This window comes from Trichechus manatus, unplaced genomic scaffold, assembly GCF_000243295.1.
Source record: "Trichechus manatus latirostris isolate Lorelei unplaced genomic scaffold, TriManLat1.0 scaffold00026, whole genome shotgun sequence".
In the NCBI taxonomy this organism is placed as follows: domain Eukaryota; kingdom Metazoa; phylum Chordata; class Mammalia; order Sirenia; family Trichechidae; genus Trichechus; species Trichechus manatus.
Genome location: NW_004443962.1, coordinates 5,421,407 through 5,448,347, shown reverse-complemented (window position 1 = coordinate 5,448,347; position 26,941 = coordinate 5,421,407). Strand labels below are relative to the sequence as shown.

Here is a 26,941-nt window from a genome sequence, read left to right as displayed (position 1 = left end):
TGACAAGGAAGGGGCATGAGGGAACCTTCTGGGATGCTGGAAATGTGCTGTACCTCCATCTTGGTGGTGATTACACAGGTGCATTGTTATTGTGTGCGTCGCTTTGATCCTGACTCCTAGCGACCCTATATGACAGAGTTGTCATGGACTGAATTGTGTTACTCAAAAATATCTGTCAACTTGGCTGGGTCATAATTCCTAGTATTGTGTGATTGTCCACCATTTTGTCATCTGATGTGATTTTCCTATGTGTTGTAAATCCTATCTCTATGATGTTGATCAGATGGGATTAGCAGCAGTTATGTTAATGAGGCAGGACTCAATCTACAAGATTGGATTGTGTCTTGAGCCAATCTCTTTTGAGATATAAAAGAGAGAAGTAAGCAGAGAAACACTGGGACCTTATACCACCAAGAAAGCAGCACTGGGAGCAGACTTCGTCCTTTGGCCCCGGGGTTCCTGTATGGAGAAGCTCCTAGTCCAGGGGAAGATTGATGACACGGACCTTCCTCCAGAGCTGATAGAGAAAGCATTCCCCTGGAGCTGATGCCCTGAATTTGGACTTGTAGCCTACTAGACTGTGAAAGAATAATTTTATCTTTGTTAAAGCCATCCACTTGTGTTATAGAAGCACTAGATAACTAAGACAAGAATAAAACTGCCCTATAGGGTTTCCTACCCTGTAATCTTTATGGAAGCAGATCGCCAGGTCTTTCTCCCGAGGAGCCACTGGGTGGGTTCAAACCACTGGTCTTTCGGTGAGTAGCTGAGCACTTAGCTGTTGTGCCACCAGGGCTCCTCTACACAGGTGTATACATATGTAAAAATTAATTGAAGTATACGTTAAATGTTGTTACTTGCTGTAGTGTTGATTAGATTCACGATGACCCCATGCGTGCAGAGTAGAACTGCTCCGTAGGGTTTCCAGGGCTGTGACTTCTGGAAGCAGATCTCCATGCTTGTCTTCCAAAGTGTCTCTGTGTGGGTTCTAATTGCCAACCTTTTGGCTAGCAGTCTAGTGCCTAACCTTTTTTGCCACCTAGGGACTCCAGCACTTTCCGGTACCTCTACTACAGTAAAAAAAAGAACTATGGAGCAATAACAGTAACCAATCTAGACAATAATATCAATGAAGACCAGAGATGCTGAGGGCCTGAACCACATCAGTGAATGCAGAGATGGGAGGGGAGTGCCCAGAGTCGAACTTTCAAAGGTTGACTCTTCAGGGCTTAATAGAATCAACAAAGACACCTCCTTACAAAGAAAGAAAAGATAAATGTAAAATTATCCATCCCATAATGATTAAGTGCTTTTATTTTCTTTTCAATGTTATCTTCTATTTTAAGGGACACTGTTACTTTAAATGTTTAATTTAAGAGGTTGGTTTTTTCAAACTTGCTACTCCCCCACAAGAAAGCAAAATCCTAGCTGCCTTTAAATAGCAGAAAGGAGGGAAAGATGCTCTTCCAGCTAGTGATGAATGTGTGGAGTAAGGATGCACGTGAGTACCCTTTTTCCCCACCCTACTCCCTGCCCTCACCATCCCCCTTCCCCGTTCTTTTCCCTCATGGAAGAAGGAAAGTGATGAAGATATATTTGCTGTCGAATTTTCTCAGAAGCAGTGTGTGAACAAGATATTGTGAACCAGCCTAAGGTGATTTGGCTTTTCAGAGTCTACTTGGTAGATAGGGGGCAGTGATGATTCAGTGGTAGAATTCTCACCTTCCATGACAGAGACCCGGCTCGATTCCTAGCCCATGCAGCTCATGTGCAGCCACTACCTGTCAGTGGAGGCTTGCGTGTTGCTGTGATGCTGAACAGGTTTCAGTGGACCTTCCAGACTAAGACAGACTAGGAAAAAAGGCCTGGTGATCTACTTCTGAAAATCAGCCAATGAAAACTCTGTGGATCACAATGGTCCCCTCTGCAACTGATCATGCGGATGGTGCAGGAGGACCAGGTAGCGTTTAGCTCCCTTGTGCACAGGGTCTCTGTAAGTCAGGGGCCAACTCAATGGCGGCTGACAACAATGACAACAACTTGGTAGATAACAGATGAGGTCTACAGGTCTCCTGACCCACAACCTCGCTGCTACAATGAAAGCAAGTCTAAGCCCAAATTTGGCCACATACACATAGTGTTTAGTATCAGGCAGGTAAAGAAACAGTCTTAAAACTTGTTCTGTGGACTTGATGAAGCCCCAGGTCTCTGTCCTTTTAAGTGCTCCGTTTCTGTTTCATTCGAAACAAATGAAACATTTGTCTCTTGTGAGGATTCAGCCACCATCTTGTCAAGTCAGAGGGCCAAGAACCTATGACTCGGCAGCTGGATTACAGGACCATTTAGGAGTCAAGTCTAGGGTGCCATTCTATAGGGTGTGGCAAAGACCGGTTTGCTCTTCAACATTTCCGGAGAATCCACACTTCTTGGACACCACTAATTTCACCAGTGAAACATTTCTAACGCCCATTATTCCTGAAGGATTTGATGAAGTGGTTTGCTAACCATCCCTCGAGTGTGTGCTTCTGCTAGCCATCCTTAGCTTGTAGAGCAAATCGAATTGACATACATGTTTATATCACAGTGATTCTGCTGACGTCTTTAAAGTAAATTACAGACAACTGAACAGAAGCCAACACAGAAACGGTTTCTTAAGCTGCTGTGAACCATGGCCAGAACTGAGGGACATAAAGTCAAGGTTAGTGGAAGGGGATTTGGCTCTCTCTGACACTGGCCACAGGGATAAACGAAGGATTACGAGTGACAGAACTAGGAATAGGCGAGAGAAAACAGGAAGAAACAGAAAACATCACTTCGAGTTTTCTTAGTTTATTCCCTTTACTAAAAGCGGGTGGGAAAACAGAGGAAAAACCTGGAAATAACTATACATTCAGGTGAACTCTAAAAGAGCCTAGAGGATGGATTGCTGAAACCTGTGTTTAAATCCTCCCTCTGCCTCTCATAATGCTAGATTGCCTGCTATTTATTTCCCTTTGTGCGTTGGTTCCCTGATCTGTAAAACAGGAACAGTAATTCCTCTCTGAGGAAATTTGAAAGGAAAGTCCGAACCCTGGCAGGTTGAGACACCTGACATTGGCACACTCCTACCCCCTGGTGGCAATATTTTAGAAATACGTGGGCAGTGGCAAGGGCAAAAATAAAATGTGAAAACTGTAAAACAAAAACTAGGAGATGCCTGCCTTCTAATGCACACTAGCCTTTTAATTGGTAACTTTCTTATCTCATTGGTTTTTTTTTCCCTCCTACTATTATAACTGGAGCCTCGGTGGTGGAGTGGTTAAGAGCTCAGCTGCTAACCAAAGGATTGGTAGTTCAAATCCACCAGTCACTCCTTAGAAACCCTATGGGGCAGTTCTTTTCTGTCCTATAGGGTTGCTATGAGTCAGAATGGACTCAACGGCAACAAGTTTTTTTTTTTTTTTTTTTATTTCAGTAGTCCCAAACACACAATGTAGGAAATTTCAAGGGTCATCCAATTAGCCCAGAGGAATTTTAGTATATTTGTTTTCATTTTTCTTTCTGCTTGTTTTACATCACAAGGACTGTGGAGAATATCTAAGTCCTTGTGTCATTAGTATGACCTTTTTAGGAGATATGACCACAGAGTCAAAGCAGGCTTTGGGAGATATACAAAACCTCCTTTTTAAATATCTAAAAGGACGGTAGCCCTAGCAGGCAGGAAGAATATGAAAATAATTCAGGATTAAATGAAGCAGTAAATAAGCTAACTGCATTTGAGTCATGGAACTTCACCCATCCTAACCAGGTGATGAAGTGGAAAGAAATTCAAAGACTTATCTGGGCTTTAAATCAGACTCAAGGGACTGGGATTATGGATCCAACCTCATTTGTAGGACAGGCACTTAGAGACTCCTTTCTGACAAAGCAAACATAAAAAAGGTCGCAGCAAGGCAGCAGGGTTGTGAGGAGTTAGCTCTGGTGTCTGCAGATAAATTCCCATGCCATGGCCTAAACATTTGTCAATGAACAATCTTGGCCAGCTACAGTGTAACCCCCAAATTCACTTGGGAAAGTGACCTCAAACTTTTTGGGACAAAATGATTGTTTCTTGAGGGAGTTCACATCCTTATACCTCTGGGAGAAGGAGAATTAATTATAGAAATACGTAAGCACATTAAACGAAAGCCGGAACTTGTGTGAGGTGGAGACCTGTCAGAGAAGGAAAATGCAAAAATTTTCCACTTAACAGAGAGCAACAGAAAAGTGGTAAGAATGGTAAGACTTCACCCTGTCAAAGGTGGAAAACTTGTGAGACCTGGAAAACAAGGCAGTCCTGTCAAGTTCCGGCTCTCACAGTTTTCACTGTATTTTCATGTTGAAGTATCCTGGTATACTTGGGACTTTAAGTATAGTATTTGTAAGGTTTCAAAGAATTTGACATATCGGAGATTAAGATTCTAATTTAAAATGTATAATTGAGTGATTTAGACTTGTGATTGTAGTTGAAGTTTTGCCAAGTTTGTAAACAATATTGGATTTAAAAGAACTTAAGATTCATTCTATTTATAAATTTAATTTATTAGATTTTTAACACTTAAGTACTTGGGACTATTTGTTTTGTTAGTTAGGCATTTGGAATTGATAAAAAGAAAAGCAAATACATACACAATTTAAAAATGTTTAAAGACGTTTAACTTTTACAGATGCGACCAACTATTAATCAAGGGGCCTGCAAAAAGTTATTGTTAAAATTTGCTAGATTTTTACAGAGGATTAAGGAGGTCTGTTAATTGAACTTAAAAACTTAAAGGAAGAAATAAGGTTTTGATTTGTGGCTTTAATAAATTTAATGTTAATTTTTAAAAACAGAGTTGCTTTTGAATAATCTTTTCTGTGCACAAAAGCTCCCCTGGAGGACACCAATAAGCTCCTATTGACATTTTGTGCTCTTTGAATGGCAAACTAACAGAACTTGTGAAAGGTTCATACAAAATACTTTATTGAAAGTTTCCTTTTTAAAAAAATCGTGTACTTCTCCCCTCTTTTTGTGACTGTAAATTTGAATTTACATTTGGAATGGGAGAGGGAAGCAAAAAGAAGGAGAAGGAATAGGAGGAAGATCCTAGAAATGGGCGGGGTGGGGGGAAGCGGTGATGGCAGTCTTGCTACCCAACCATTGCCATGGAGTCAATTCTGATTCATCGCAACCCCCAGATCAAAACTCTTGCCTGGTTCCTGGCTGGCTTGGTGCCAGCTCCAGACTTTCCCCTCAACCTGTGATCTTGGCACCCTCGTGTTTCCTCGTGGTTGACCAGGGCTCCCACTCTGTCATCTTACCTAATTCCAAAATATTCTACAGTGTCTCTCTGCTTATTGCCTCACACTTTCACCTAACTCCCCTCACCATCCAGTCCAGTCCAATCCAGTTGCCCTCAATTCCAGCTCACAGCAACCCCATATATGTCAGAGTAAAACTATGCTCCATAGGGTTTTCAATGGCTGATTTTTTGGAAGGAGATCACCAGGCCTTTCTCTGAGGAGCCTCTGGGTGGACTCCAACTGCCAGCGTTTTGGTTGGTAACTAAGCACAGTTAACCGTTCACAAAACTCAGGGACTCTCCCCACTCCATAGGAAACTGTTAACAATTACAGACATCCTTCAAGACTTTTTACTGCTATATGTATATCAATAAAAAATACATACTTTAAATGGTGGTGAAAATATACACAACAAAACATTCACCAATTCAACAATTTCTACTTGTATAATTCACTACCATTTGTATAATTCAGTGACATTCTTCATGTTGTGCAACCATCCTCGATCCTTTCCCAAATTATCCCACCACTATTAACATAAATTCAATACCACCCAAGCAAAAACTCTTCCTTCCCCTTCCCTCCCACCCCTGGTGAAAAATCACTGCCATCAAGTCAGTGCTGACTCATAGCGACCCCATAGTGTTTTCCAAGGCTGTAAATCTCTACAGAAGCAGACTGCTACCTCTTTCTCCCTTGGAGCCACTTGTAGTTTCCTGCTGCTGACCTTTCTGTTAGTAGTCCAGCACTGCTCGCCCTAGCCCTGGTAGCCACTAATAATCTTTGGTTTCTATACATTTGCTTACTTCATAGAAGTGAAATCATACAGTATTTGTCTTTTTGGGTCTGGCTTCTTTCTCTCAGTATAATGTTTGCAAGGTTCATCCGTGTTGTGGCATGCATCCGAATTTCATACCATATTTTGTTTATCCGTTCATCTGTTGATGTTACTGATACAGATTTTGAAATCATGGAATCATAATATATTTTCTATTTGGCAGCTTGCTTTTCTCACTTAACCATGGAGTTACGAGGTTATGTCCAGGTCACTATGTCCAGCTTGACCTCCTTGTTCCTATGGGCTGCACAGTATATCAGAACATGGATGCTCCACAGTGTATTTATCAATGTCTTATTGATGGATATTTGGGTTGTTTCCAATTTTTCACTATATTATATTCACTTTTTGCACATTCTTTTCGTAATTCAAAACCATCAAGCTGAAGCCCAGCAGAGCTTCCTCATTTCACCATTGTAGCTCATTTCCTATTAAGCAAAGCCTCTTCCTCAGGCCAGCTCTTGTCACACCCTGCAGGGGTGGGGGCTTTTTCCATAGAAAGAAGAAGTGGAATTACTGTCCCAGGCCTTAGGAGGAAACATGCCCATTCCTTGGCGGGGATGCCCACACTGCCTTGCCCTTACGGCCCTGCTGCCCCGGGCTCCTGACCAGCTCAGTAACCTGACAGACAAAATCAGTATCACTTTGGCTCCAGCAGGTTGATTGCACTTGAGGCATTATATTAGTTTGGGCAATGGACAAGGTGTCTTTCCGTGATATACTTCATCACTCCATTGGAAGAGATGCATGCTTCCAGGTGAGGCTGTCTCCTTGGGGCCACCCCAAAACATGCGTCTGTTTTCAGGGGTCACTGTCGATATGGTTCGCGCCAGAAATGTTCCTTCTTCTCTTTTCTAAATAGTCAAATCTCGCTTTGACACACTCAAATTCCACCACTTTTTTGAAGCTTTTCTGTTGCTTCAGCCTACACTTATCCTCCCCTTCATTGAATCTCTTCAGCGCCACTGTGCATAGCACCTGTGTGAGCGTGAACCCCTGGGCCACAGACTAATGACCACAGAACCACTGGTTATGGGAAGGTTTAAAAAAGAAGGCTGTATCTAGTAGCCTGAGACCAGAACTAGATGGCGCCCGGCTACCAATACTGACGACTCTGATTGGCATCACAGTAGAAGGTCCTGGACAGAGAGGGAGAAAAATGTAGAACAAAATTCAAATTCATAAAAAAGATCAGACTTACTGGTCTGATAGAGGCTGGTAGGACCCCTGAAACTGGCCCTTAGACACCCTTCAAACCTGGACCTGAACCCACTCCCAGAGATCACTTTTCAGCCAAACAATGTACAGACCTATAAAGCGAACAATAACACCCACGAGGAATGTCCTTCTCAGAAAAATCAACCATAGGAGAACAAAAGGGCAGCATTTGCCCAAAAACAATGTTCAGAAGGCAGGAAGGGGCAGGAAAGATGGGCCAATGGAAACAGGGAACTCAGGGAGGAAGTGGATAGAGTGCTGTCACATTGAGGCGATTGCAACTAATGTCACGAAACAAAACGTGTATAAATTGTTGAATGGGAAACCAATTTGCTCTGTAAACTTTCACCCAAACCACAATAAGATGTTAAAAAAAAAAAAAAAAGAAGGCTGTAGTTCCCTTGAATCCCATAGAAATAATGTTATTACAAGAGAAGAGGCCTGTACACAGAAAGACACTGTGGAATAAACTGGAGTAAATTAGAACAGAAGAGAATTGTGGATTTGAAACACCAAGACCCGCAAAAGCAACAACAAAATAGCAAAGCAAAAGCCTATCATCAGTGTTTCTCAAAGTGTGATTTGGGGGACTTGTGAGAAATGCACATTCTCAGACCCTACCCCAGACCTACTGAATCAGAAACTCTGGGGGTGAGGCCCAGCAATCTGTTTTAATAAGCTCTCCAGGTGAGTCCAAAGGAGCCCTGGTGGCACAATGGTTAAGCATGGGCTGCTAATCAAAAGGTCAATGGCTCAAACCCACCAGTGGCTCCCCGAGAGAAAAGACCTGGTGATCTGCACCCATAAAGATTACAGCCTAAGTATGGATGGAGCTTGAAGAGATTATGCTGAGTGAAGTAAGCCAATCACAAAAGGAAAAATATTATATGGCCTCACTTATGTAAAAAGACAAGAAAAGGCAAATGTAGAGAACAAATTTTATTAGTGGTTACCAGGGGTGGGAGGGAGAGAGAAAAGAGGGGTTAATGGTGTTGGAAAAATTGCACTGATTAAGGGTATTGCACAACTGATTAATGTAATTGCTGTCAATAAGTTGTACACCTGTAAAAACTTGAACAGGCAAATGTTGTGTGATATATTTACAACAACAACAAAAGAAAGAAAAAAAAAGGGTAGCTGCTGAAGCTGCTTATGTACAACCAAACACCTCATGGGGACTTTGTTCTTTGGTTTGGAGGGACGTCCCAGTTAATTTGCCTAATAATATGTTTAGGGCTTCTGTTCTACCTCCTAGTTCGTTGCATACGGTCTGGGGTCTCAGAGTTTTCCAAGAGGCCATCCAAGGCACAACAATTAGTCTCTATTCACCTGGAGCAACAGAGGAAGAAGGAGAGTCAGGAATAAGAGGAGAATATGGAATATATGGCTAACTGCCTCCACAAACAAGTTCCTCTTTGCCATGAGACCAGAAGAACTGGATGGTACTTGGCCATCATTACCGAACATTTTGATCAAAGATTCTATAGAAGAATCCTGATCAAAAGGGGGAAAATACAGAACAGAATGTCAAATTCTAATGGACTATAGACTTTCTGGAGCTGTGGAAACTGATGAACCCCTGAAACTATTGCCCCGAGATAATCTTTAAACCTTAGACCAAAAAAATCCCCTGAAGTCATCTTAAAACCAAGCAACAGTTTAGCTTAACCAGTAAAAAAAAAAAAAAAAAAAGCCTGCCTTGTGTATTAGGCTCTTTTAAGTACTATCTCTGTGGGATCAAATTGACAACAACAACTCAAATAGCTAGGGACCTTAGGGGGCAGTGAGGTTATTATGTTAATGAGGAGGAACAAGTCAGAAAATGAGGGTGATAATAGTTGTACGACTCAAAGGATGTAATCAATGTCACTAAGCTGTACATTAGAAACCGTTGAATTGGTGTATGTTTTGCTGTGTATATTATCAAAAACAACAACAGAATAAATAAAATTTAGGAAGAAAAAGAAAAGATTACAGCCTAGGAAACTGTATGGGTGCAGTTCTACTCTGTCATATAGGGTCGCTATGAGTGGGAATCGACTCAAAGGCACCTAACAACAAGCAGGTGAGTCCGATGCACACTAAAGTTTGTAAGCCACTGGTAGAAGAGTAGAGACTTTTGCAACCATGAGTCTCAGGAGATGTGAAGCACATAGCAAGGACTCCAGGATTTACTCATGCTTCATTCACCTCACTGTCAGCTGCAAACATTAACGGGTACCTGCTGCATTCTGGACCTGGTGGCAGGAAATGAAGAAACAAATCCGAGTGACAGACAGGTGGTCCTTCACTTTAAGGGAAGACGGGATGCATCAATAAGACAACACGCATGCAGGGTAAGATGGCCTCAGTGGCGGAGTGAGTGGTAGAGACCAGTGGTTCCCAAATGGGGTTCCCTTGGGGAGGCTAGTTACAAATATAGATACTAGATCCACCCTGGGAGATTGTGATTCAGAAGAGCCGAGGAGTGACTGAGTCCTGGTGTGGGAAGCCCTGGTATACACAGTCGGACTAAGGAGTTCCTAGTAGAGGGAAGAGAACTCAAGTCGGAGGTGGCTCAAAACTCCAACTAGCAGGGAGTTGTCCTACCTGGCAAGGTCCCCTCCAAGGGTCTAAGCTTGGGTCATATGTCTTCTGGAGAGGCTGCTGGGGGCAAAAGAAGTAGAGTTGTCCAGGGCTAGAGTTCTGAGAGAAACCGGACCACAGGATTTCTCTCCCTACTTGATGGAGGGGCAAGCCTTGTCTGCCAGAGTGGAGACTGATGGCGGAAGCAGGATAGGAGGCAGGCCTGAGGGAGGAGGCATGGGGGAAGGAGACACGTGAGGAAGGCTGAAGGGTGACTGCCAAGTATTCCAGCAAATTGTCAGGCCTTACAGACTCCTGGGCTACTTACCACAAGATTGAAAGACTGCCTTTTTAAAAAAAGAACTTACCCCAGGAGAGGGAGGGGGACATTTAGAAAGCTCCAGAATCGAGTGAGCCTGGTCAAAGCTGAGACTTATCTGGTGTCAGCTCCAGCGTGCTCTCTGCCAGTCGTGGGATAACAGTGGGCTGTGGTGTCACCGCCTGAATTAGTGAAAAACCATCACCTCCAGTGGTTTTCAAAATCTGAATTTAGCAGCAAAACCCTTAATATCTCAAGTGGAACTCTGCAATGGAGAACACTTAGACATAAGAGCTGAGCTGCTCCAGTTAAATTAGAAGTCCAGTCCCCGCCTCCTCAGTCCCCTTCCTTTCTATCACTCCAGTGCAATTACCTGCAATCTACATACCCCCTACACACACTCCATAAAAAGCAGTTTGAAAAACATTGATCTGGTTAACCTGACATCCAGTGCCTTGCTGGGTTGCTTCCAGAGACAGGCAGATCACTGCTTCGCAAAGTAATCCTTCCCATTGCTGGAAGCTTTGATCCTCAGAAAGTCCTTTCCTTTAATTGAGGTGAGAGCTGCTCCCTAAACGTCTGCCCACTGTACCTAGCTTTTCCCTCTGGAAGTACTAACACATTCTTCCACATGAAAGCTCTTCAAATAAATGTCTGTTAAGAGCAACCGTCCCTTTTCCAGGCAAAATCCTCATCATTCCTCCAATGGATTCTCTAGTGATGTGCTGCCTCTCTGTGGGACATACTCCGGTTTGTCAATGTGCCTTTTAAAATGAGCCTCCTGGAAGAGGAGATGGCCCCAGACAGGAGGTAGCCAGGGCAGCGTATAATGGGACCATCCTTTCCTTACTCTGAACATTAAACCTCACTTGGTGCCTCGAAGGATTGCATTAGTTTCCTTGGCAGCCGCTCCACACTGAGTTCATATTGAATCTGCCCTCAATTAAACCCCCTCCATCTGTTTCACATTAATTGCTATTAAGTGAATTCTTTCCCAGCCAGTACTCATGTAGTTGGTATTTCTTAATACAAGTGCTGGACTTTTATCTCCAAAGTATTTTGTCCTGTTGGTTTTAGTCCAGTCACTCAAAATACTACACATACACTGTGTCATTTAATCTTACAATAGCCCAGTGAGAACAGGTATTACTATTCCTGTTTTACAAATGAGGAAACTGAGGGGAAGGGACAAGGGTGAAGGCACCCTATTCTCTGAGGGGTCTGTTTGAGTCAGTCTCAGGGGCGACGGAGAGTGCAAATGCTTCCACACAGAAACCACTGAAGCCCCGCGGCCCTAAAGGAATCTAAAGGAAGGTCAGCCTCAGCCTTGGCTCAAAGGCTCCATGTGAGGGAGGGAGGGAGGGAGGGCGGACAAACTACCTCCTGGATCCTTCTCCCTGACGTCTCATCAGCCCACTGAAGAAAATGAGGTCAGGCATATGAATCGACACACACACACAGACACACAGACACACAGAGCTAGAAAAAGATAAATTCGGATTTAAAAAATTGTACTTCCTTGAATTCCTTTTTAGATTCTGCAAGAGGGAACATTGATTAAGTTAAGGATCAACCCCACATCACCGTCCTTTAATTATCCGTACAGTTTTGGCGACCGTGTATTTTTTTCTTGTTTACCTATTCCTCTCTACATATGTGAGCTCCATGAAAACAGGGTCCTGTCTGCCTTGTTCTCCTCTGTGTACCTGTTACCTAGAATAGTGCTTGGCACATATTAAGTGCTTAAAAAAATAGTAAGATGAATACATAAAGAATGAATCTAAATATGACACAGTTAATGTCTCCTGAAAACCTAGCATTTAAACAGTTCACTTATAAACAATGTAAAGGGTGAACAAGGCTCACACCCAGCACTCACCCTGGATGTGGATGTAAGTACAATGTTCAAATTATACAAAAAACACTGCTAACATACTTCCAGAGCCAAGCCAAAGCTTGCTTTTGATAAATTAAAAAACAAATGCTGCCCTCTGATGGTTGTTTTTTTCTTTTTTTTAATTTGAGCAGCGACAGTTTAACATCCTAATTTCTTTAAGATCAAATTATGGCTGCCTACAATGGTAAAGCCAAGGAGTCGCTTGGGAGATTTTAAGATGTACAGTGTGCTGCTACACATATTCAAGGCAATTCTCCTAGCCACTATCCTACCTCCAACTCTTCCAACCAGACTGCTGCTCTTGGGCCCCTCTTATATAAAAATTCTGGAGCCCCACTGATTAACTTGGCAGTGCCAAAGTAGGCCTGCCCAGAGCCGTGGTGAGGGTGGTGTTACAAAAATCGTGACACAGCTTTCCTGCTTGGGACAGCTGGGACCCTGAGGGGGGTGACCCTTAATAAGGTAATTGTCTCTTTCTGTCTGGCTTCTCAACTTGGCCTCTTCCTCTTCTGCCTCAAGCTTTCAGTTCTTTCCTACCTCCTATTCTGAGCTCCTCTCATAGGTAGAAATTCTAAAGTTGAAAGTTTAAAACATGTCATTCTGTTGGATAAAAAAGCATGCTCCAAAAGGCTAAAAAGATGTTAATCTCCTTATCATATGAGCTATCAAGTGTCAAAGTATAATTTTGAAAATGTTAAAAAACGAAATTCTCATGCAAATATAAAATGAACACATGGACAAGACTTATTAACTCATTGATGAAGGGGACTAGTACAACTGTAAAAGTGGTTAAAAGAATATTTTGAAGAACTAAGAATTTACAGGCATTCAGAAAGGCACGTTAGCGTAAGATTGCTAGGTTACACAAGTGGTCAACATCCTCTAGAGAAATGAACTATAACCTTGATAGTTATCTTCTCTGCTGGGCACAAGTCTTCACGTTAACGGGTAACTGCACTGTGTCTGGGCTCTTATCAAATAGTAAACAGCAAAGACAAACTCAGGTATATTGTCCTAGAAAATTAATAATCCTTGGGCAAGCTTTTAAACAGTGTTCCAATATGACATTGAAAAGACATGTGGTCCTCATCCTTTGCCTTTATTTCTAAGTCTTGGATAAATTTTCTTAACACAAGTTTATATATTTTTCAAGGTCTTTACTGTCTCCTTGCAGTCTTTTCCCTGTTTTGGAGTGTTACTTGTACCTTTTGCTGTCCAGTCGATTCCAACTCATAGCGACCCTATAGGACAGAGCAGAACTGCCTCATAGGGTGTCCAAGAAGCAGCTGGTGGATTTGAACTGCTGACCTTTTGGCTAGCAGCCGAGCTTTAACAACTGCACCACTAGGGCTCCAAACTTCTCAAATAGTTAACAGTGGATATAGGAAAGAGAAAACATGAATCTCTCAAAACTTCTTTTTTTACTAGTTGATAATTCTAATTTCAGGGTAGAGAGTGTTTGGTCGAGAATGGAGGGGAAAGAAGTAAAGTGAGGAAAGAAATCGAAGGTTTGGGATGAAATGGACTTTGAGGATGTATTAGGCTTATAATTGATACATTCTATTTCTGTGGTTCATTATCAGAAATAACATACCTCTAAGTTTCTTGAGAATACAGAATGCATTTGAGCAAAAATGTGGAAATTATGTAGTACCCAGTGAAGTGGGCTAATGGAATCAATAAATAATTGATAATAGTGATGGCAGATTGCTGGGCTCTGATTAAATTTTTTTTTTTAAAGTAGGGAGGCATGTGGTAATCTTGATGTTCCAGCTAGATATGGTTACTCTAACAAGGTCAAGGGAAGAGAAAAAGGCAGCCCGAATGGAATTTGCTAACCTAAGAATTTTCTTACCAGAAAATAAAGGTTCCTGGATCCATATCATACACTAGGGCATCCAGATTTAAGTCAGGAACACAAAGCATTCATTCAGTTTGAAGAATACCCTGTCTTGAACATGTACCACCAATCTTTTGTTTAGTTTTTATGCTTCTGTTGGAGTGTGTGTTGAAAAGTGTTTGATGTCTTTTTTTTTTTCCTAATCAAATCCTTCTAACCTTTTCTCTCCCTCCACTTTTTGTTTTCCTTTTTCAAACATCTACTAATAACTCCATCCTTTTACATTGTCTTCTTCAAATTATTGATAGTTGCCCAGACCGCAAGCTTTTTATACCTACCCAAATGACTTTAGGATCTGGCTGATTTTCTTCTGTTTACTCCTTATCCGTGTTCTCAGTATTTTTCAGCATCTGTGCTATTGCGCCTTCAGACTCCTTGATTTTATAACTCCAGAACTTTGATTTTACGGACTTCCCTATCAGTCAGATGCCAGCTCTCATCACCACCAGAACTTGCTAAACTTCTGGAATCTAACTCAGCATTCTGGGTTAAGACTTTATATGTTTCTTCCCTCTTCTCTGATGCAGTTTCTTTATATATTTTCTCCCAAGCTTATTTGCCACAACTTGCCAGATTTGCCCTGGTGCCACCTTTCCTGGTACTTTTACTCAGCCCCTCCCATTTTATTCAGCTTCCTCTGGATCCACAGGACACAATTCAGCCTTAGGTTCCAAGGTCCATTGCTTCCTGCTGCCCTTGCCAGCTCCCTGGTCTTCCTCTCTCCCTCATACTTTGTTCTGACCACTGTATCAATCTCTTCCCAGAAGTCTCTGAGACATGGATGGTCCCTATTGGATCCAGAAATGGAAGAGGCCAATGAAAGAGGCTTGCTCCTTTGTTAACAGTTAAGAGGTGTGGGCTGCTAGAAACAGAAAAACACCAATTTATATTGGTTTAAACAAAGAGGAAATTTATTATTTCATATAACAAAATGTCCAAAGCTAGGGCAGGCTCCAGGTATAGTGTATATGTGACTCTCTTTGTTTGCTCTAATTAATGATTGGTGTCATCCTCAGGCTGGCCACAAAATGGCTATGGGACTTCCAGGTGTCACATTCAGACACAACCAGGTCCAGAGCTAGTGAGGAAACCTTTCCAAGTCCTTGCAGACCCTCTTTACGTCTCCTTGGCCAGAACTGGGTAACATGCCCATCTCTAACAAATGAGACCACTGGGGTTGATTTAAACCAATCAGAATTTGCCTCTGGAATTGACACTTGTGTAGGAGGGGTTAGACTCAAACAATCAAAACTGGGCCTCTATCAGCAACGAAGGGAGGAAAAGGATGTTGGGTAGATAATCAATATCTGCTATGATGTGAAATGGTGACTGAAATAGAAAGACCGTGTAGCCATAAAATTTTTGAGCTTGAAGGTTGATCATTAATTCCACTATTAGCACTCTCTTGTAAACCTGACGAAGGGAAGTACTTTTGTTTGTTTTTGGGAGGAGAGGTGGTGAAGTGAAGGAGAGCCTTTTTAGTATGTAACCCTGGGATTTTAGATTTTTGTTTGATCTCACATTCTACTCTCTCCATCTATGTTGAGCACATCCAGCCTCACCTTTACAAAGACCCTTCTGCACACCTCCCATTTTCATCCTAAGTTCCCTCTTTCCTCCCCAGTCTCACTCTCATCAGATGACTCTCCCTCATCCATTAAGGAGAATATTGGAATCATAAACCTCACTCTGTCCCGGCATCATAATCAGTCTTCTCTTGTTCTTTCCTTTTCTTTAGAGCCATTCCTTTCCAGACCTCCTGGGAAGCTTCCAAAGAGTAAATACTAGAAAAGTGTTTATTGAATGAATGCATTAATTCTGTCCTCCAACCTTTTTCAATCTCCAACTCTATGCGGGCTCGAGGAGATGTTTACACATATCTTGGCCCCTCTTGCTCATTCTTAGAACAAATGGTTTGCAGACATTGATCCTATTCTATTCCCTAACAGCGTTATTGAGGAACAACTTATATACCTCAATATATACCATAAAATTGGCCCTTTGTTGTTGTTGTTAGCCATTATATGTTTATTCAGCACACATTACAGTGAAACCTGTGAGAGCTGAAACTCGACAGGACTGCCTACTCAGTTTCACCCATAATAAAAGAAGTGCAAATCAAACTGAGATACCATTTGTAAATTATAAGACTGGCAAACATCAATACCTTTGACAACACCCTCTGTTGATAAGCGCATGGGAAAAACAGGTACTCTCATGAACTGCTGATAGTTTAAGCTGGTACAACCTTCATGGTAAGCACTATGCATTTGCAAAATCCACTCCAACCTCATCTTCTACCATTTTCTCCCTTGCTCAATCTGTATTAGCCACATTGGCCTGCCTGTTCTTCCTCAAACACTCCAAGCACACTCCAGCCCAAGAGCCTATCACTTGTCTTTCCCCACCACCCCTGAAATGCATATCAATTTTTCCTTTACCTCCTTCAGGTTGTTGTTCAAATGTTACCTCCTCAGTGAAGCCTTCTCTGATCACTATCTAAAACAGTGGTTCCCACCTCCTCTATTATTATTTTTTTACCTTGACTTTTCTTGAAAGCACTTAACATCTGACCCTATTCTATGTATTTATGTTTATTGTCTCTTCCCTCCAACTAGTCTGTAAATGCGGTAAAGACAAGGCATTTGTTGTATATACTGCTATATCCCTAGACCCTAGAATAGTACAGCTTATGTGCAGTACTCAGTACATACATACCTGAATGAATGAACAAATCTCTATGGAGGACAACTAAGCAATAGCTATTACAACTTAAAATGCACATAGCCTGACTCAGTAATTCCTGCTAGGCATTTATCCTATAAATATTCTTGCCTGTGTGCAAAACAAAGAATGTACAAGGATATTTGCTGTAGTATTGCTTGTAGTAGTGAAAGGGGGAAACAATTAAGGTCAACTTTTAAAATAAATTATCTACATCTATACAATGGAGTACTATATAGACACGGAAGACTCTAATTCTAAAAATTCTTTTGCTACTTTGGCAAATATACATTTGAAATTTGACCATCTTAAGTCCCTAGTGACCTCACTATGACTCCTTTAATGGGGCTTTTCATGGTAAAGAGAGTGGGGATGGACAGGTAGAAAGAGTAAATAATTATTTTAACAGTTTTACTTACTAACTATTAATTTCCTTGCAAAGAACATAAGATTTCTACCAACTAAATAATATTCTAGTAAGATGAAAGATGTATCTGTGTATTGATAACCTGATTAAGCAAAGGTTTAACAAGGATCTCTCTTTGTAGATCCACACTCATGAATAGTTCTAAACTGGCAGTACCTGTTGTTCATTTAACATGGGTAGATTTCCCATTTTACAGAACAAACTTCTTGTTTATGGGAAGAGGTTCAGGGTTTCAGAATATCTTTAGTATATATTCCCTGATACCTAATGGGGCAGATCCCCTGTCACCCATCAAATGACATCTACTTGCAGCTGCAGGGCATTTTGCAATGGTACTCTTTACTCCGGAGCGAATGCATATAAAACAAGTTAAATACTTATAAAAACATAATGCTTACAGGATAATTCCCTGATAACCACATATGCCCTCCAATCTTGTCAAACTGTAATTTGCCTCCTGTTCCACAAATAAAACTTTCAATGTTCTGTTTCTTTACCATCGTCCCTCCCTCCTTTTTCTAGTTTCTTTCATCTGGAATCCTATACAGGCTTCTACCCATATACTACCATTTCCAGTGCCAGGCAAAGTCCCATCTCTCCCACTAAAGGACAGAGCCTTCCCTGACTATCCAATAGTGATCTAGACTCTGACCATCTTTGGCATATAACTGTCTTTATCAAGCACTCAGCTCTAATCTTTTTGTTGCCTGCTATTGTTAATTAACTTTTCACAAGTTTTTGACTTATCTTCCAATTAGATGCAGGCTCTTTAAAGACAGATCCCTATACTCTGTTTTTCCTATCTTCCTCATGCATCTACATAGTAGATGCTCCACATGTCCTGGTTTTGAAAAGTTAACATGGTCAGTCCAATTATGACCCAACATGTGCATTTAGTGTTCTTTACAGATTTTGCTATAACCAACCTACGTCCTTTCTAAAAACATGGAGTTTCTGCCAACCCAGTAAATTCTGTGAGGGTTTAGTATCAGAACTCATCGGCGGACTCTGTGTCCCAGCCACAGGACTGTAGTTGTTCATCCTGTGGGAACTCAACTTCAATGTCATAAACAAAATTTGGATCATCCTTCTTCTTCTGATTTTTCTCAAAAAGTTCATCCATGATGCTCTTCCTTTTAGCAAGCTCCTTGTCATCTAGTTTGTTCAGGTCTTCCTCAGGATCAATGGTTCTTTCCCGTTGAATCTGTTCCATCGTTTCTGCCAAACTCTGCCCCTGTAAGTAACCTCGTAAAAAACTGAATAACTTCTCTAGCTGCCTCAGAGACACTTGTTCCAGGTAACTCTTGTGTCGTGGATTATTCTTTAGTTGCTCAGCGGCTCTGCTACAGTCTAGGAGGGAGAAAAAAACAACTATATACTCCAAACACCATATACACCACGAACTGTTGATGGGCCACAGACTACTGCAACACAGAACGAAAACTCAGACTCCTGAAGGCATCATCTGCCATTACAGCCCAGCAGCTAAAAGGCTTTATTGCAATGAATTATAGTGTAGAACTATTCCTTTATACTGAGCTTTGAATTGGGTGGGGAAGGGAGGGATGTGTGTTTGATTTCCTCAATTTAAAATCACTTTGTGGAGATGGTAAACACTTTCAATTGGAGAAAATGAGAAGAAAAAAATGATATTACAGCTTTTAGGCAGTAGTGCCGGTACTAATAGAATATGAAGACTATAAATAAAAAATTTGAAGGGCAAGAAGGAATTAATATTATTAAATACTGTTATTTCATTTAACCCACACAACAATCCTGAGAGGGTGGAACTATCAGCTCCCTTTTATAGACTAGCCCTTTCATGACAGTTGGGATACACGGTTGCCCATGCACTTTTTCCACCTCCCAGGTTCACTGGGAAGCTGCTTTCCCACTGACAGTGAATGCTGCTGCAAGGCAGGAACCTTTATGACCGTTTGAAACTAAACAGGCGTGTGCTGCAAATTACTGTTTCTACAGGGTGTTGTCTGAGATGTGTGCATTTTTGGTAGGAGAAAGAGAAATACTGAAGATTTTTCTTTGGGTCACTGTATGCCCCCCTGGACTGTAGGGGGCGTGTGCGGTAGAATCGGTGGGACAACATATGTCCTCAAGACTGAGGGTAGGATTGTTGGGGGGGGGGGGCGGAATCCACATTACCTACCAAAAGTTCAACAACATTCATTGATTCAGCATACTTCTATTAATGAAAACATATGGCATCAACAAAAAATTCAAAGCAGAAAATAATTGGGTCTTCAAAGGGCTATGAAACTGAAGCGCACTGACAGTAAGCAATTTAGCAACGGTCATACATCTAGTCCTTGGTAGAGTAATGTGTGAATGAACCTAGGTCTAATTTGAAGTACATGTCACTTCACTGCATGAGACTCCAATTGTTTTTATTAAGTGATTTAGAGAATATTTAAGACAGGAGGCAAGATAAAACACAGGATACCTGAAAACTTTGAAAAGTTTCGAACTGGCATGATACGCTGGCGACTTTTTCCCTTGACTTCACCCTCATAGATTAAGATAATAGCTGGTGGCTGGAATCTAATTCCACATTTCTTGGCAGTACACATCATTTCTACATACACTTCAGAGGAAATCTGATGAAAATGTGTTAGTCACATAATGACTTCCTGCTAAAAGGAAAAAAGATTCAATTTCAGCTCAACCAGGCACTGGATAAAGCTGACACCCTGCCCCTCCCCACTTTGTTCCCTGCAGTACTGGCTTTAGCCCAGTTGTAGACATGTGTGCTCAGCCTATGAAGCTTGGTACTTCTGGGGCTGCCCTGAAAGTTCATTTTGGCCTGGATTATCTTCAGTCTGTTGGATCCTTAAGAATCTCTGGTTCGAGGGTCCTGGACAGAGCTGGAGAAAAATGTAGAACAAAATTCTAACTCAGAAAAAAGGACCAGACTTATTGGCCTGACAAAGACTGGAGAAACCCTGAGAGTATGGCGCCCGGACACCCTTCTAGCTCGATAATGAAGTCACTCCTGCGGTTCACTCTTCAGCCAAGGATTTGACAGGCCCATAAAACAAAATGAGACTAATGGGGCACAACAGCCCAGGGACAAGGACTAGAAGGCAGTAGGGGACAGGAAAGCTGGTAACAGGGAACCCAAGGTCGAGAAGGGAGAGTGTTGACATGTCATGGGGTTGTTAACCAATGTCATAAAACAATATGTGTACTAACTGTTTAATGAGAAACTATTTTTTTTGTAAACCTTCATCTAAAGTACAATAAAAAAAATTAAGAAAAAAAAAAAAAAGAATCTCTGGTTCATTGAAGGATGTAGGTTTGTTCACAAGTGACCTGGGAATGCAATTCAGTTTGCACCTCTTAGTGTACTGCAGTCTTACCAGAGATTGTATCTGAACCCTTGAGTCAGCCTAAAAACTGACCCCAAGGGTCTTTTTTATTTACTGATTAGCAAGTACGTACCAAGCACCTTCTCCATCAAGGTACTGTGAGTGGTCACCTTAAACATTTTGTCCTTACAGGTTCACCAGACTAGATCTGTCTCCTTCGTTTTTTCCCAATCATTTTATTCACCAAGTGTTTTTTGTGATTACTTATTTAATCATCTGTCTTCCCTTCTAGTCTATAAATTCCATGAAGGCAGGGACTATATCCATTGTTCACCACTATATCCCAGCACAATACCTGAACACAGTAGACACTCCATATGTACCTGTTTAATTCAATGTACTAATATAAGACCTAGCTCCTGTACATCCTCTAAATGTTTACAGTCAGTAAGCCTGATCGAAAAGGCAGACCTGGTTCGGAACTGGCCTCTACATACATGAGACAATAATGTTTTGATTTGATTTCAGCTTATTTGTCTCACTATAGGTTACTTTCTCAGTTCAGAAGAAGCACAGCTTTTACAGGTTAATACTTTCAATTCCCTCTTTTCTCAATACCAGAATACACTTAATTACTGGGACTGCTTTTGATGTGACTACGATATTCTCAGGAAGATTTGCAAATGTCAAGACACTTCAAGGGGAAGTGGCATAGGATGTTGATATCTTCATAAACTCAGTTCTGTTAGAGAATCACTATAGGAACATGATTTTAAGAAATACTTAAATAACAATAATTCACATAAGTTCATTATAGAAAACTGGGTGGGGGGGGGGAGGAAACATATAAAATAATCACCCTTAATTCCTTCCAGTCTTTCATTTAGACATATAGTTTCATTTTTTTAACTGGTTTTTTTTATATATTATATATGCTATTTACTGCCTTTTAAATTAAACTATCTATGTGATTATTTTCTTGTCATTAAATATTTTACTAAAATGCAATTTTTTTACATGACTGTGTAATGTTTTATCCAAGGAGTCCTGCTGGTGCAATGGTTAAGTGCTCGGCTGCTAACTGAAAGGTCAGCAGTTTGAACCCACCAGCAGTTCTGCAGAAGAAAAGACCTGGAGTTCTGCTCCCATAAAGATTACAGCCTAGGAAACCCTATGAGGCACTTTCTATTCTGTTCTATAGGTTTGCTGTGAGTTGGAATCAACTTGATGGCACATAATAACAAAAACAAGTGTTTTGTCTTATGTTGCTGTTGTTAGGTGCCGTCGAGTCAGTTCCGACTCATAGTGACCCTATAGCACACAACAGAACTGCTCCAAAGGGTTTCCAAGGAGTGGCTGGTGGATTCGAACTGCCAGTCTTTTGGTTAGCAGCTGAGCTCTTAAATACTGTGCCACCAGGGCTCTCTCTGTCTTATACATTACAAAAACAGTACCAGCTGCCATCAAGTCAGTTCCAACTCATAGTGATCCCATGGATGTCAGAGTAGAACCGTGCTCCAGAGGGTTTTCAATGGCTGATTTTTCAGAACTAGATCACCTCTAGGTGGACTCAAACCTCCAACCTTTCAGTTAGCAGAGAGCGTTAAGCATCTGAACCACTTGAGCAACCAAGGGACGCATCAGATGTACATGTTGTTGTTGTCATTGCAGTCAAGTCGATTTAGACTCACAGTGACCCCAAGTGTGCAGAGCAGAACTGTGCTCTATAGGGTTTTCAAGGCTGTGATCTTTCAGAAGCAGATAGCCAGGCCTATCTTCCAAGGAGCCTCTGGGCGGGCTTGAACCTCCAACCCTTTGGTTAGCAGCAGAGTGCGTTAGGTATCTGCACCACCCAGGGACTCTGTACATGTACCATAAACCTGACCTGTTGTCCTTGAGTCGATTCCGACTCACAGTGACCCTCCAGGAGAGTGGAACTGCCTCATAGGGTTTCCGAGGCTGTAAATCTTTATGGAAGCTGCCTGTCACATCTTTCTCCTGCACAGGGCTAGTGGGTTTGAACTGCCAATCTTTCAGTTAGCAGCCAAGCGCTTAACCACTGTGCCACCAGGGCTCCTCAAATGTACCACAGGACATGGGAATTTTCACTCTCGGTAAATTTGCTTTTCCAAAATACTGGGCTCTGTTTCTGATCTAACGCAATGATCCCACCCACCCACTCCCCCCCTTTTTTTTTTTTTTTTTTTTAACGAATACTACTCCCAGTTCACCTCACTAAGATTTGGTTTGTTAATAAACTTTCTAGGAGAAACAATATAAACTCCAGACACTTAAGCAAATGGCTGTACTCATGAATGTGATATACAATACATGCTCAATAGTGCAGGGTTTTTTGTTTTTTTTTTTGCTACAGATTTTTTAAAATTTAACTTTTATTCTTACTAAAGTAATAGTTGCACTTTGTCTAAAATGTGAAATGATTCTGTGAGGCTTATAACAAAAAACTACTCTCCCTTGCCCTGCCTCTCCCCATAGGCAACGAGTTTCAATTCTTTTAGGCGTTTCTCCCAAAATTTATTACCATATTTCTTCATAATATGCCTACTCTGCTATTTTCCAATCTGTACTGGATTCTCTCTAGGCCTGCTTACAGATTCAATTCAATTCATGGAGACGGACGACACAGTTACTTAACTATTCTTGCTGGATATTAAATATTTTTCTTCCCAAAGATCAGGGACTGCCATAATCTTGCTGAGCATCCCCCACAACACCTAGAAGTGTCTGGATTTTGCCAATGGAGCCCCTCTGTGGGTGGACGATCCTTTAACTACTCAGGGGCTTTCCTCCTCCACGATCCCCACTAGCGCAAGGCTGACTTCCTTACCCTGAAAGAAGTACAGAAAGTGCATCTCCTGCAGGCCAACGTCTACAACCATGAGGGGGTTGTTTCCACCCAACTGCAGGGCACGAAGGAGCCCTTCCTTAACCCGGCACTGAGGCCGGGCGGAGCTTGGTGCTGCGGGAAGAGGCGATGGCCACGGCCCCGCAGAGGTGATTGTAGAAGGCCGGAAAGCGCAAATACCTGAAGTGGAAGTCCAAGCGGTGAGCCGAGCAAGCCGACTTCCAGACAGCCCCGCCCCGTGCAGGCTCAGTGGTTTCCACAGCAACAGCCCTGGGTGTACGTCACCGCGCTTGCGCCGCTCTTGGCCCCGCCCCTCGCCCTTGGGCGAAGGGTGGGGCGACAAGGGGAGCGAATGAGTGGGCCGGACCGCCTGCCTCAAGCCGCGCCGGAACTTCTGGGGTTCGGGGTTGCAGGGAGTCGGAGAACTGCGGGACCGCATTGCGCTAGCATTGAGCCCTCTGTCCGGGTCACTACCTCCGTGGCATCGCGCTCTCGGGGCGACGTGAGACGCGTGCTTCCTCCGTCTGCGTTTCGTCCTTGCCTGCCCCTCTCGGGCGCCCGCCCTTGGGCGTCCTGGCTGCCGGTGCCGTGGCTGTCCAGGCGGTGGCCTGGGTACTCCTCTGGGTGGCGCCTGGGTTGACCTGCACGCCCGCCTCGGCCTCCGACGCCGGTAAAGGGAGGGCGGGGACTGCAGCAGTACAGGCGGGGTTTGAGGGCGGAAGGATAGGGAACAGTCCGCAGGGAGCCCTCTCCGCTTCTTGGTTTGCAAAGGTGCTTCTGTGCAACCCGGCATGGGACCCCAGAACTGTAGGGTGGGCTGGAGGAGGTAAAAAAAAAAACAAAAAAAAAAAACGGAAAAAAGGTCGCGTGCCTTGCTCTCCTCGTACTCATTGCTCTGTCGGCGCCTGGGTCTTTGGAGAGCCGGGCTTTGTTTTTCTGAGACGGGACTGGCGGGGACTGTCATACAGAAGAAGTACAGCCGTGAATGATAGTCACCCTGTTGGACAGAGTACAACTGCCCTTATGGAAGCAGACTGCCACCGCTCTCTTACACAGAGCTGCTGGGGGGTTCGAACCGCTGACCTTTCGGTTAGCAGTAACCACTGCGCCAGCAGGGCTCCTCGGCGTTTGACAGGCGAAGGGAAGTCAGCACATACTAGTATTTGCCAAGCAGTGCAGCTCTGGTTTTGTGTATTTTTACATATTGTTGTTAGTTGCCGGTTGAGTAATTTCTACTCTTGGCGACGCCATGTGCCGAGAAGACAACTGCTCCGTAAGGTTTTCCAGGTTGTGACTTTTCGGAAGCAGAAAGCCAACCAAGCCTTACTTCTGAGGCACCTCCGGGTAGATTTGAACCTCCTGCCTTTCAGTTAGTAGTCCAGCCCCTAACCGTTTGGGCCACCCAGGAACTCGTGTTTTACATATTAGATTTACAAATTTATTTGAGAAAAGGCTTTAAAAAAAATCACAATTTTTTACGTAACCGGACTTGGTGATCTCTAAAGACTCCTCCAGCACTGGCATTTTATGACTAAGAAAGGGTCAATTTCCAAAGCTGCTTCAGGCCACTGCAACCAAATAAAGTAATACTTAAGAGGACGAATCTTAAAGATGAATTCAGATGCAAATTTGTTTTGAAAATGGAACTTTTGATTTTAAAAAATGACAAATAGCACTAATGGACCACAACTACCACGGCCTCCACCAGACTGAGTCCAGCACAACTAGATGGTGCCCGGCTACCACCACCAACTGCTCTGACAGGGATCACAATAGAGGGTCCCGGACAGAGCTGGAGAAAAATGTAGAACAAAATTCTAACTCACAAAAAAAGATCAGACTTACTGGCCTTACAGAGACTGAGGAAACCCCAAGGGTATGGCCCCCGGACACCCTTTTAGCTCAGTAATGAAGGTTCACCCTTCATTCAAAGATTAGATACGCCCATAAAATGAGACTCAAGGGGCACACCAGCCCAGGGGCAAGAACTAGAAGGCAGTAGGGAACAGGAAAGCTGGTTATAGGGAACCCAAGGTCAACACGGGAGAGTATTGACACGTTGTGGGGTTGGTAACCAATGTCACAAAATAATATGTGTACTAATTGTTTAATGAGAAGCTAGTTCTGTAAACCATCTAAAGTACAATAATAATAATTTTAAAAAATGTAATTAGTGTTTGCTGTACTGTTTGTAAATTAGCCTTTCGACTGTCTCCTGGTGGATGTAATTTACTACTCTAGCGTACATCCCAATACAGTCTAAGCCTATTAGTCTGACTTTTTTTTTGCTAATCTAATTTATAGGTAGATATAGTCTTCACCTTCGTTAAAGTCACCTTCATTAAAATTAAACATGATGAAGAAAAATCTTGTTTTGTACAAGAGATAGATAAGTTATTTATTTAGGAAAAGATTATATGCTTCTCAAAGGCAAAGAAGTAGGTAGAGTGGAAAAAGCTTTAAAAGTCAGACAAACCTTGGCTCCAATCAGTCCCTTAGTGACCCAGAGCCAGTTTCTAACCGTTTATAAGTCAGAATTTCTCCTGTGTACAAATGGCAGTAATTTTGCCTGCTTATTTTGCTAGGTTTTGTGAAATGTAGAAGAAAACATATGTGGAAACATCAGGTACAGGATCAGGTATATAGATATTATTTGACAAATGTTATTTTTGCCTTTGTTTGTCCTTCCTTCCCTGTATATTTCAAATATTTTTACCTCTACATCATTTTTTTTCCGTGAACTGGAATACATCTAATGGCTTCAGCAGCACACAACAATAATACATGGTTTTCTGTGTGTTTGTTTTAGTGTTCTTCCCACACACACCCAGCTTTTGAAAATGGGATTCAGTTCCATAGCAAGGTGCCTAGCAGAGTTGGTGGTTAGCAGTAACTGAATTTTTTGTTTTATAATGCTGACATTGAGTAATGGTTTTAATGTCTGAATTCTGCCTGAAGTCAATATAGTGAGATTTCTGGTTATTCCAGCTTTAAATAGGAACCCTTTGAACCTTTGTGTGCCTCCAGATTTTTTTTCCTTTTTCTTTTTTTAACTCCCCCAGCATCCCCACAAGGCATAAATATATGTCTTCCCAGCTATGGGTGGCAGAATACAGAAATTGCCAGTATGTATCTGATACACTGTCGGTGAGCTAGGATTAAAACAGATTCCCTAGCTCTTTAGTCATTCTGTTCGTTGCAGTGCCCTGTGGTCCTGAATAAAGTGATATTAAGAGCAAACAACTTATACAGAGCACTTACTATGTTGTAGGCCCTGTTCTAAGTACTTCTACCTGTATTAATCCTCATGACAATTTAAAGAGAGATAAAGTATCTTGCCCAAAGTCATGCAGCTGTTAAGTGACAAACTGGGGTTTGAACCAGGCAGTCTAACCTGAGCTAATGTTCTTAACCACTCTGCTATACTGGAAGCGGATTTATATGTAGTGCAAATTACTTAAGTTTTAAAAGGTTTGTTTTTAGGCTGGTTAGGTTTTCCAGGGTAGTAAAGCCTATTAATTATTTAGGTATTTAAAGCTTTTCTACTGATTTAAATATTTTTT

At 42.1% G+C, this 26,941-nt stretch overlaps 2 protein-coding genes across 5 annotated transcripts in view; one reads left to right on the top strand and one right to left on the bottom strand.

Annotated features, from left to right (window-relative positions):
- Positions 1–1,367: 1,367 nt before the first annotated feature.
- The window catches only part of PIGX (phosphatidylinositol glycan anchor biosynthesis class X), a 46,739-nt gene continuing 21,165 nt past the window's right edge, over positions 1,368–26,941 (top strand). Inside the window, exon 1 of the mRNA XM_023728747.1 lies at positions 1,368–1,501. Coding sequence (XP_023584515.1) covers positions 1,459–1,501 — 43 coding nt within the window. The 5' untranslated portion in view covers positions 1,368–1,458. The remainder of the gene's footprint in view (positions 1,502–26,941) is intronic.
- Positions 14,933–24,033, bottom strand: CEP19 (centrosomal protein 19). Of its 4 annotated transcripts, XM_023728751.1 has the most exons (4): positions 23,853–23,909; positions 23,361–23,558; positions 19,648–20,068; positions 14,933–18,539 (listed from the first exon to the last, which is right to left on the bottom strand). In XM_023728751.1, exons 3-4 carry the CDS (start codon positions 19,775–19,777, stop codon positions 18,178–18,180), a joined length of 492 nt encoding a protein of 163 aa, XP_023584519.1. In that variant the 5' UTR covers positions 19,778–20,068; positions 23,361–23,558; positions 23,853–23,909; the 3' UTR covers positions 14,933–18,177. The 4 variants fall into 4 exon arrangements, with proteins under 4 accessions (XP_023584519.1, XP_004373644.1, XP_023584517.1 ...); XM_004373587.2 differs by lacking the exon at positions 23,853–23,909 and having other exon boundaries at positions 14,995–18,539; positions 19,648–19,837; positions 23,361–23,592; XM_023728749.1 differs by lacking the exon at positions 23,853–23,909 and having other exon boundaries at positions 14,995–18,539; positions 23,361–23,587.

Coding starts and splice junctions, on each gene's coding strand:
- CEP19 (XM_023728748.1), bottom strand. CDS start 23,817: ATGCGGTCCCGCAGTTCTCCGACTCCCTGCAACCCCGAACCCCAGAAG. Junction 20,069..23,360: donor CTTTCTGTACTTCTTTCAGG/GTAAGGAAGTCA, acceptor ATTTTTCTCCAG/CTCTGTCCAGGACCCTCGAA.